This window comes from Phytophthora ramorum (genome assembly GCF_020800215.1).
Source record: "Phytophthora ramorum isolate Pr-102 chromosome Unknown Phyram_PR-102_s0020, whole genome shotgun sequence".
NCBI classification, from domain to species: Eukaryota; Oomycota; class Peronosporomycetes; order Peronosporales; family Peronosporaceae; genus Phytophthora; species Phytophthora ramorum.
The window spans coordinates 809,117-820,166 of NW_027150666.1; the positions used below are offsets into that span (position 1 = coordinate 809,117).

An 11,050-nucleotide genomic window follows, 5' to 3' on the forward strand; every position below is an offset into this window, starting at 1 on the left:
ACGTACTCGCATAAGTACGCATTGGTCAATGATGTCGCTCAAGCTGCAGTCGGCGACGGACCTCGTGATCAAGTACGTGGCGTCCGCGTCGTCGGACAATGCCGCCTCCAGTCCGTTGCAACTGACCCGTTGCGGGTTTGGCACGGCGGTGGGTCGCTCGTGGCCGCTGTCCCCCTGCGAGTGCTGGGTGCGACTCGACGTGGTGACTCGGAACCAGATTGACGTGGCTCTGCCTCAAACGGGCAAAGCGACGCTCGCCCAGCAGCTTCAGGCACGTCGGTCGCTTCTAGAGCTCATTTGCCAATTGGTTTCTACTGCATCGTGTCGGTGGGAGGAGAATTTCGAGCTTTTGTGGTGGCCCGCGGTGCTGCGGCCGACGGACTTCAAGAACGAGAAATACCTCGAGACGGTGCAGGGCGTTGGGTCGAGCCCCAAGTTCATGCTGTCTATGGGGAGACCCACGCTCGAAAACGTGCACATGTTCTTCCAGTTCTTGCAGATGGGCCGTCGCGGACTACTGGAGAAAGAGGACTGGCAGCTTTTGAAGAGGCTGAGGATGGAGAAGAGGGGAGAGACACGCGTGGAGATTGGTATGAGACTCGCAAACAATGTCGTGGACACTGCTATTCTTCGCAGTATGGTTCTTGCCATGCAGGAATATTTTATCATGGAGAAACGGACGTCCGAGACGGAAGGAGAAAGTCTACGCGTTGACTACCAAGTCACGGCGCTGTGGTTCCACAACAGTCGGTTTCTGAACGCAGCAGAAGATTTGAGCTTGTTGGCTCGGATTATTACGCTTCCGTCGTCGACGATTCGTACTTTGATGCTGCCTGGAGTCTTTTTCAACTCGCTAAGAAACCCAGCGGGGATCGGGGGCTTCCAGTCGTTTGTGAAGCAAGTGCTGGTGCCGTCTTCGTCTCTGAGGTCGCTGGACCTCACACGAACGGGCATTGATAGCAATTGCGTGGCAGCACTCTGCTCTGCTCTTCGGTACTCAGCGCCCCTTACCAAATTGTCGATTGGACACACCATTCGCGGAGCGCACACGAACTCTCGGCTGGTGTGGGCATGGATCTTCTTGGCCGTCTTTCACGTCGACTCGGGGTCTGAACTGGAGCACTTTGACGTCTCTGGATTGCAACTACAAAAGCACGATGTGGAGATATTGACAACGATGATGGAATCACCTCATCCAGGCAGGAAAGTGGTGCTCATGCAAGATGGACGTCTACCTGAAGGGGAAGGCTGTGGGGAGCGTGCATTGCCTCCAGGTGAGCGGCTATTTGTTCGACTATTAGACGGATCCCAGGCATGGACAAGCCCCGGCTATTCTGCTGCGTGGCCACAATTACTGCCAGGAGCACTGCAAGCTGATGGCTTCGAGTACGAGGTGATGGTGCGCCTGGCCGATTGGCTTTGTATTTTGATTCCAGGACATGGTTTTGGCTGGGTAGTTAGCAGCGCTGTACGATACGAAGTCGTGAAGCCATCGCATGTGACCGCGACACTTGCAGCGAAGTCACGACCCGGATTGAAATCCTTTACGTATCGCGGACTGGACGCACAAAGCAACGGCGTTGTGGATCTGCTGCGAATTATCGGAAGTTCGCTGACCTCCTTGGATGTTCCGTCGTGTAGACTCAATTCACAGGACTTGGACATTATCCTGCGTGCCTGTCCAAATCTCTCCAGCTTAAACGTCACAGGCAACTTAGTGACCGACTTGTCACCTCTGCTGCACGCTTATGAAGAGGGTCGCTGCCAAGTAGCGAAGCTGGGTGTGTTTGTGGAATCTGTGAATGCTATTATTGCCGGCCAGCTGCAAGTGTTGCTGGTTGGTTGCAAATGTCTTGAGAGTCTTCAGCTTGATACTATCGGCAGCGGTGCAGACAGCGACAGCAGTGAACATGCCATTTGGACCGAAATTGAGCGTGCTCTTTCATCGAATACTACGCTACGTTGCTTGCATCTAGCGCTGCCATCTGGGAACACTCACGAAGTCGCAACGGAGTTGATCAAGCCGTTCCACGGGCAAATACTACGCTTTGAAACCCCGGTGAAGCTGAAGGCGGCATTTCTCAGTGTCGTGGAGCACGCATCTTCTTCTCAGAGCATGAGTTCGCTAGATCACATGATTCTATCCAGTGTTCTCTCGTTCGCAACTACCTCCGCTATCCGCCGCCACGTCAGCATTCGCCGTTAATGGGTGTGCGTTCTGGGCTAAACTTTAGGGTAAATCGACTTGACAGCGTTCTCGATGACATTTGGAAGATGTGACGCCACATCCAAGCCCTCGACAACGAGTCCACACGACATCCATGACACTTATTTCGGGTCGCCCGCTCCACATGCAAATGCAAGTCAATAAGGATAAATGGTCAAGAGACACAAATACCGGTTTTAGGCTCAATTGAGCAGAGCAAAATGAAAGGCCCATCGCGCACTCAACACAACAGATTGAAAAAGCTCACTGATGAAGCAGGTCCCCCTGGCGACCGCCTTGGTATCCTACTTCGAAGTATCAGACAAGCTTTTTCGAGTGTGTATAAACTGAAGTCTTTCGACTCAAAGCACATGCGTCTGTGCGATAACTTTGTACCAAATCCATTGTTGCCATGCAAGATGCATTGCTGTAGGGTCTTGAGTTTTGCTCGACTGCGTTGCACAGCACCAAGCCTCGAATTCGCAGTGGTGTAGCCACCTCTGATAATCTCGCACCAGCTGCCACCGAAGAACAAGCGCACCTTGAAAAGCCTTCCTTCCTCAGCTCCACCTGGCAGTGCTCTATCAGCGAGATTAACGCACCGGGATCAACTTTCGGCTTTGAAGCCCTGCAACGTTACGGTCACTGGTACTTTTACTAGCCGCACCCCATTTCTGCCCTGCATTACAGCACCATTGAGAAGGTGCATCGTTTCGCCGTGTGAGCATTGCCTTGCTGGTTGGAGCTCTTCCAGGCTTTGCCTGCAGCAGTTTGGCCTCTTGAGCCAGCTGAGAATGCCGTCACCTTATACCTAAGTACATGTGATCCAATACCCTTTCAACATTCGCTATGTTAGAATGTAATTTACAGAGTTGAGCAGTAGTAAATCTTTTCCTTGACCAGGTCCCAATTCTCAGCCATGTTGAGCGTATTCAACGTACAGCTTCGATTCCAAGCAACTTGCTGGATCGCCCATCATTAGTAATACAAACCTATTCATTTTTTTGTGAGCAAAATTTAGAGAGCATTTGGCTTGCAGCATCCTCGTCATGGTGAGGAGAGTGCTAATAGGGCGCTCTCTGCAGGCAACATGAACACGAGGTGCAGCCCGCAAAACCTTCTGTCGCTCCACAGAGATTCGCGAACAGAAAAAATGATGTGCGGGACCACCAGCCCAACGAGGGATGTCAAGCTCCACTCATTCCTCAACTTTCTTCGCAGCGCCGAAGACTCTTCAGCCAAGTTTCAAGCTTCGGTTCTTTCAAGGATGAAGGTGTTCCCGAGCGTCATGGCCCTCGGCGCCTTCGTCACCGCCCTCGTCTTCAGCCCGCAGGCTGCTACTGCTCAAGTTGTGGAGGCCGAGCCTGGTACGGAGCTCTTCGAGCAGTTCCGCCCGGTTTACCACTTCATGGCTCGCGAGAAGTGGATGAACGACCCGTGCGCGCCGTACTACGACGAGGCCACGGGTCTGTATCACATGTTCTACCAGTCGAACCCGAACTCAACAATCTGGGGCAACATGACGTGGGGTCACGCTGTGTCGAAAGACCAGGTAACCTGGAAGGACTACCCGGATGCTCTGCTGCCATTCCAGGACAAGTGGGACAACCTCGGCGTGTTCTCGGGCTTTGCCATGGACAACGCCATTGGCGGCAAGCACACCGTGTTCTACACGGGCGTGTCTGCTCTCCCGATCTCGTGGAAGAAGGAGTATTTGTTCGGTGAGCACGTGATGTACGCCACCACTAGCAACGGTGGCTCAACGTGGCACAAGGGTAGTAAGCCGCTGATTAAGCTGCCGCCCAAGGGCCTCAACGTCACTGGATGGCGCGACCCGATGCCGTTCCACTCGAAGTCGCTGGACAAGCGCTTCGGCTTCGACGCTACCACCGGCAGCAACTACCTGTTGGTGGCCGGTGGCATCCACGACGAGGGCCCGCGTGTCTTCCTCTACCACGCCGAGGACTACTTGAACTGGGAGTACCAGGGATATCTGCTCTCGCAGGAGAAGAACACCAGCTTCTCCGAGTACAGTGCTAGCTGGGGGTACAACTTCGAGACCACCATCTACCGGGAAATGACGGACGAGGACGGCGAGCTCCACAACGTCATGCTCTTTGCGGCTGAAGGTGACCCGAACCGGTACCCGATGTGGGCCACCGGCACCTTCGACGCTGCTGGCAGTGACAGCGCGGGATCGGACTCCAACGAGGGTCTGTTCACGCCTCTGATGGTTGGCGTGTCGGACCGTAGCGACTGGTACGCCAACAGCATCTACACGGACAAGCACGGCAAGGATGTACTTATCGGGTGGATCACTGAGGACACCAACTTTGCGGAGGGTCAGCCTCAGGGCTGGGATGGTATTCTCTCTGTCCCGCGTGAGGTCGGTATCTCCATCGTACGCGATATCCACGACGTCGACGACCACCTCGTTGGCCCGGGTGACTGGATCGTGTCGGACTCTACTAACGTCTCGCTGGCTGATGGCTCGACGATGCCGAGCAAGACCATCAAGACGCTGAAGGTTGCCCCTCTGAGCGACCTGAAGCTGCTGCGCAACCCCAAATCGCTCGAGCAGATTCCCAGCGTGACGGTGAAAGGAACGTCGAAGGTGCTCAAGTCGACGGGTAAGTCCTTTGAGCTGATTGCCCAGGTGTCCAACTTCAAGCGCGGCACCCAGGTTGGCTTTGAGGTGCGCCACAGCGCGGACGGCGATGAGGTGACGACCATTCTGTACGACGACAAGGAGAAGAAGGTGATTATCGACCGCTCGCAGAGCTCGAACGCTGAATGCCCCGTGTTCGTGGACAACGACGTGACCCCCGTCTCGGACTCCGTGTGGGGTCATTTCTACCTGTACGACGTGTTTGAGGCCGTCGCCGGTTCGGATGCTGCCTCAGACTCGGACTCTGGCTCGTTCGAGTGGGTTGACGACTCTGACTCGGATTCTCAGGCTGACGAGGCCGACTCGGGTTCTCTGGCTGACGAGGACACGTACAAGGTCACGCGCGAGAACCTCAACTTCCACGTGTTCGTGGACGTGTCGACTGTCGAGGTGTTCGTGAACGACCGCTTCGCTCTGTCGGCTCGTATCTACCCGTGCGGCGAGACCTCAGAGGGCATCTCGCTGACGGCTACGGGCGCCGCTACGTTCGAGAAGGTTCAGGTGTGGACCAACCCCAAGCACGCTTGGCCGGCCAAGCGTACGGTGCCTACCAAGCGGGTCAGCAAGAAGACCGGGCAGGTTGCGGCATAAGTCAGGCGAGTGATTGCAAGATCCCTCGAGGAGAAACCATGCTGACATGCATACACAACAAATGAACGTAGAGTTATCTCGTTAGTACTCACAAAATAAAGGCTAACCAAGAGCCTGAAAAGGCATGTACCCCAGGAGCAATCTAGTAGCGCTTGGAATGATCGAGGCACTGTCCAGCACTGCCATCGACATCATGTACCGTGCTCACGTCACCTCGATCTTTACCGGACGGGTTTCTCTATCCGGAAGTGGTCAATGGAATAGAACAATTCATTCATGCTCACCAAGACACTAAGCAGGATTGAAATAACAAGATACCATACGTGTTTTTGATTTTTGTATGCTCATTGAGCATCACTAGCTATTCTGCAGTGAGCAGCGAACTCTAGCACATTTTGTAAATGGATTAGAACGTCGGCACCGTGCGCTCGGTAGCCCAAGCGTGCTTAGGCTCCGTCCACACCTGCACGTTCTCGAACGTGGCGTCGCCCGAAGCAGTCAACGCAATGCCGTCCGACTTCGTCTGCGAAGCGCACGGGTAGATACGAGCCGACAGGGCGAAGCGGTCGTTCACGAACACCTCCACGCTAGACACGTCCACGAACACGTGGAAGCTCAGCTTCTCGCGCGTAGCCTCGCACACGTCGCTCTTCGACGCACCCGTGAACAGGTCGTACAGGTAGAAGTGGCCCCACACAGACTCCGAAATAGGCTGCACGTCGTTGTCCGCGAACACGGCGCAGTCCGCCGTCGAGCTCTTCGAGCGGTCAATGACCACCTTCTTCTCCGCGTCGTCGTACACGACGGTCGTCACCTCATCGCCGGCGCTGCTACGGCGCACCTCGAAGCCGACCTTGCTGCCGCGCTCGAACTCCGGCACCTCCGCGATCAGCTCGAACGACGCACCCGTCGAGTTCAGCACCTGCGACGAACCGTTCACCGACACGCTCGCCACCTGCTCGTACGCGTTCTCGTTGCGCAGCAGCTGCAGGTCGCTCAAAGGCTTCACGCCCAGCGTCTTGATCGTCTTGCTCTGCTTGGCCGAGCCGTCGGCGCACGACACGTCCTTCGAGTCGGACACGATCCAGTCGCCCTTGCCCACGAGGTGCTCGTCCACGTCGCTGATGTCGCGCACGATGGTGATGCCCACCTCACGCGGCACGGAGAGCATGCCGTCCCAGCCCTGCGGCTGTCCCGCGGTGAAGTTGTTGTCCTCGGTGATCCAGCCGATGATAACGTTCTTGCCGTCCTTGTCCGTGTAGATGCTGTTGGCGTACCAGTCGCTGCGGTCCGACACACCCACCATGAGAGGCGTGAACAGACCAGCCTCCGCGTCCGTCTCGACACCGCAGCCACCACCGGAGAATGAGCCCGTGGCCCACATCGGGTACCGGTTCGGGTCACCTTCAGCCGCAAAGAGCATGACGTTGTGGAGCTCGCCGTCCTCGTCCGTCATCTCACGGTAGATGGTGGTCTCGAAGTTGTATCCCCAGCCGCCGCTGTACTCGGAGAAAGTCGTGTTCTTCTCCTGGGCAAGCAGGTAACCCTTGTACTCCCAGTTCACGTAGTCCTCAGCGTGGTAGAGGAAGATGCGGGGGCCAACCTCCTTTATCCCTCCGGCAACCAACAGGTAGTTGCTGCTGTTGGCAACGTCGTAGCCGAAGTGAGCATCGAGAGACTTTGAGTGGAACGGGTGGGGGTCGCGCCATCCAGTGACGTTGAGGCCCGTGGGCGGCAGCTCAATCAGCGGTTCGTTACCCTTCTGCCAGGTCTTGCCACCATCGTCTGTGGTGGCGTACACAACGTGCTCGCCGAACAGATACTCCTTCTTCCACGAAATGGGGAGAGCGGTGACGCCCGTGTAGAACACAGTGTGCTTGCCGTCAATGGCGTTGTCCATCGAGAATCCCGAGAACACACCGAGGTTGTCCCACTTGTCCTGGAACGGGTAGAGCGCGTTGGGGTAGTCCTTCCAGGTCACCTGATCCTCGGAGACGGCGTGGCCCCACGTCATGTTGCCCCAGATCGTCGAGTTCGGGTTGAGCTGGTAGAACATGTGATACAGACCCGTGGCCGAGTCGTAGTACGGCGCGCACGGGTCATTCATCCACTTCTCGCGAGCCTGGAAATGGTAAACCGGGCGGTACTGCTCGAAGAGGTCGGTGCCGGGCTCGGCTTCCACGACATCACCGTGGACGGTCTCCGAGCTGAAGACGAGGGCGGTGACGAAGGCGCCGAGGGCCATGACGCTCGGGAACACCTTCATGCTTGAAAGAACCGAAGGCCGACGAGGCTTAGAACTTGGGATACAACTTCGTGGAGCGAAGCAGATTGAGGAATGAGCTTGTCGTGTCTCGACTCAGACGAGTCGATTGCAGTTTGGGCTTGGGCCCTGGCTCGTGGTCCGCTCTGGAAGAGCCAGCGACCGCGGGGTCTTGGCTCTCCGGTGTGCCCTGCTTGAAGTTGGCGGGCTTCGAGCTGGCGAGCGAGGAGTTAACAAGGCTGTGGTCGCGGTTTACCTTGAGGAGGGCGTGTTTTGTTCGCTTTGCAACGTGTCGAACTTGATTCACTTCAGCTTGCAACAATCGACTTGAGACGCTCCAAGACCTGCGATAATTTGTGCTGAAACGGCGCGACCCGAATAGAGCCATACAGTGCTCTATTCAGGAACCTGTATAATGGTAGGGTACCTGCCATATCATAATCTTCTATACAGGTCGAGCTGATCCCATCGCGGCGGATAAGTTCAAGCTGCGCTGACCGAACCAAGCAACCAAGAATCACCAGCTGCACCGCGTCGAAATGGCACTCCAATAGGGAACGAGCGCTTTGGAGTCTAAATCGTTCGTTAGCCAAGATGCATGTAGCGAGACGCCACCGTGCGTGCATCAGCAACGGTGTTCATCAATACAGCCCGCGTTCACCAACTCAGCGGGACGGCTCTCGTCGTGCTGTACGTTCGTGGCACAGGTGCTTCAAAGACGCACCGCCGCACGCAAAGCAGCAAGATCGAGATCAAGAGCCGGCATGGAGCTCGACCATACGATCATCTCTCCCGAGGGGCAGAGACCGGAGCTTGCTTGCTTACTTGTGCCGGGCCTTTGTCGGGCTCTGGCACCGGAGCAGAAAGAAGCTCTATTCCCAACCATGCTACAGGGCTTCGGGATTGAGCTGCCAGCGACAGCTTAAGCACCGGATATCGGGTGGCGCCGCCAGACACACAATGAGCTGCGTGTAGAGTCTGTCAGTCGTGACGCCAGCAATCACCCGCCAGTACGAACTGCGGAGGCATGCTGCAGGGCGATCTTGCTTTTCGAGGCAGTGGATCGCTGTGTGCTCACTGAGGCATCGGAACGGCAGCTAAAATCAAAAGCGACTTGTTTGGTTTAGGTCGTCGCTCACGTACTCTGCAAAAATCCTCACTACTTCACTCACTTAAAGTGTCGGCACCGTGCGCTCGGTAGCCCAAGCGTGCTTAGGCTCCGTCCACACCTGCACGTTCTCGAACGTGGCGTCGCCCGAAGCAGTCAACGCAATGCCGTCCGACTTCGTCTGCGAAGCGCACGGGTAGATACGAGCCGACAGGGCGAAGCGGTCGTTCACGAACACCTCCACGCTAGACACGTCCACGAACACGTGGAAGCTCAGCTTCTCGCGCGTAGCCTCGCACACGTCGCTCTTCGACGCACCCGTGAACAGGTCGTACAGGTAGAAGTGGCCCCACACAGACTCCGAAATAGGCTGCACGTCGTTGTCCGCGAACACGGCGCAGTCCGCCGTCGAGCTCTTCGAGCGGTCAATGACCACCTTCTTCTCCGCGTCGTCGTACACGACGGTCGTCACCTCATCGCCGGCGCTGCTACGGCGCACCTCGAAGCCGACCTTGCTGCCGCGCTCGAACTCCGGCACCTCCGCGATCAGCTCGAACGACGCACCCGTCGAGTTCAGCACCTGCGACGAACCGTTCACCGACACGCTCGCCACCTGCTCGTACGCGTTCTCGTTGCGCAGCAGCTGCAGGTCGCTCAAAGGCTTCACGCCCAGCGTCTTGATCGTCTTGCTCTGCTTGGCCGAGCCGTCGGCGCACGACACGTCCTTCGAGTCGGACACGATCCAGTCGCCCTTGCCCACGAGGTGCTCGTCCACGTCGCTGATGTCGCGCACGATGGTGATGCCCACCTCACGCGGCACGGAGAGCATGCCGTCCCAGCCCTGCGGCTGTCCCGCGGTGAAGTTGTTGTCCTCGGTGATCCAGCCGATGATAACGTTCTTGCCGTCCTTGTCCGTGTAGATGCTGTTGGCGTACCAGTCGCTGCGGTCCGACACACCCACCATGAGAGGCGTGAACAGACCAGCCTCCGCGTCCGTCTCGACACCGCAGCCGCCACCGGAGAATGAGCCCGTGGCCCACATCGGGTACCGGTTCGGGTCACCTTCAGCCGCAAAGAGCATGACGTTGTGGAGCTCGCCGTCCTCGTCCGTCATCTCCCGGTAGATGGTGGTCTCGAAGTTGTATCCCCAGTTGGCACTGTACTCGGAGAAGCTGGTGTTCTTCTCCTGCGAGAGCAGGTAACCCTTGTACTCCCAGTTCACGTAGTCCTCGGCGTGGTAGAGGAAGATGCGCGGACCCACATCGTGGATGCCACCGGCCACAAGAATGTAGTTGCTGCTCTTGGTGGCGTCGTGGGCGAAGTGCGCGTCCAGCGACTTCGAGTGGAAGGGCATCGGGTCGCGCCATCCAGTGACGTTGAGGCCCGTGGGCGGCAGCTCAATCAGCGGCTCGTTGCCCTTCTGCCAGGTCTTGCCACCATCGTCTGTGGTGGCGTACACAACGTGCTCGCCGAACAGATACTCCTTCTTCCACGAAATGGGGAGAGCGGTGACGCCCGTGTAGAACACGGTGTGCTTGCCGTCAATGGCGTTGTCCATGGCAAAGCCCGAGAACACACCGAGGTTGTCCCACTTGTTCTCGAACGGGTGAAGTGCGTTGGGGTAGTCCTGCCAGGTCACCTGATCCTCGGAGACGGCGTGGCCCCACGTCATGTTGCCCCAGATCGTCGAGTTCGGGTTGAGCTGGTAGAACATGTGATACAGACCCGTGGCCGAGTCGTAGTACGGCGCGCACGGGTCATTCATCCACTTCTCGCGAGGAGTAAAGTGGTAAACCGGGCGGTACTGCTCGAAGAGGTCAGTGCCAGGTTCGGCCTCCACGACGTCCTGCGCGCGAACAGCGTGTGGACTGTATACGAGAGCGGTGACGAAGGCACCGAGGGCGACGATGCTCGGGATGACCTTCATGTTTCGTTTGGGAGTCCTTGGAACTTGGTTGACGAGTCTTCGGTGGGGCGAAGAAGATTGAGGAATGGCAACCCTGAAGCTCTCGGAGCTTTTGGTGGAAGAGCCAGAAGCGGCTTTCGCCTACGATGCAACCCGAGTCGCGCTGTGCATGTGCCGAGCCTTGCTTGTGTACATTGGGAGAGCGATCATCCCGTGATAAACACCTGGGCGTTGTATCTACCTGTACAGCCATGCGATGCGACGAACTTGATACTTTCGCGCTTCCTCGCACTTCGATTAACATGCGC

At 57.0% G+C, this 11,050-nt stretch overlaps 4 protein-coding genes across 4 annotated transcripts; 2 read left to right on the plus strand and 2 right to left on the minus strand.

Annotated features, from left to right (window-relative positions):
- Window positions 1–28: 28 nt before the first annotated feature.
- Window positions 29–2,206, plus strand: KRP23_14257 (uncharacterized protein; the record flags this gene model as incomplete). The annotated part of the gene is made up of 1 exon (XM_067885061.1): window positions 29–2,206. The coding sequence occupies one exon, from the start codon at window positions 29–31 to the stop codon at window positions 2,204–2,206; it is 2,178 nt and encodes a 725-aa protein (XP_067737814.1).
- A 1,267-nt stretch (window positions 2,207–3,473) lies between these two features.
- Window positions 3,474–5,465, plus strand: KRP23_14258 (Acid beta-fructofuranosidase; the record flags this gene model as incomplete). Its single annotated transcript, XM_067885063.1, has 1 exon — window positions 3,474–5,465. The coding sequence occupies one exon, from the start codon at window positions 3,474–3,476 to the stop codon at window positions 5,463–5,465; it is 1,992 nt and encodes a 663-aa protein (XP_067737815.1).
- A 406-nt stretch (window positions 5,466–5,871) lies between these two features.
- On the minus strand, window positions 5,872–7,731 carry KRP23_14259 (Sucrose-6-phosphate hydrolase; the record flags this gene model as incomplete). The annotated part of the gene is made up of 1 exon (XM_067885064.1): window positions 5,872–7,731. One exon carries the CDS (start codon window positions 7,729–7,731, stop codon window positions 5,872–5,874), a length of 1,860 nt encoding a protein of 619 aa, XP_067737816.1.
- Window positions 7,732–8,900: 1,169 nt separating this feature from the next.
- On the minus strand, window positions 8,901–10,763 carry KRP23_14260 (Sucrose-6-phosphate hydrolase; the record flags this gene model as incomplete). Its single annotated transcript, XM_067885065.1, has 1 exon — window positions 8,901–10,763. The coding sequence occupies one exon, from the start codon at window positions 10,761–10,763 to the stop codon at window positions 8,901–8,903; it is 1,863 nt and encodes a 620-aa protein (XP_067737817.1).
- Between the last annotated feature and the right edge of the window lie 287 nt (window positions 10,764–11,050).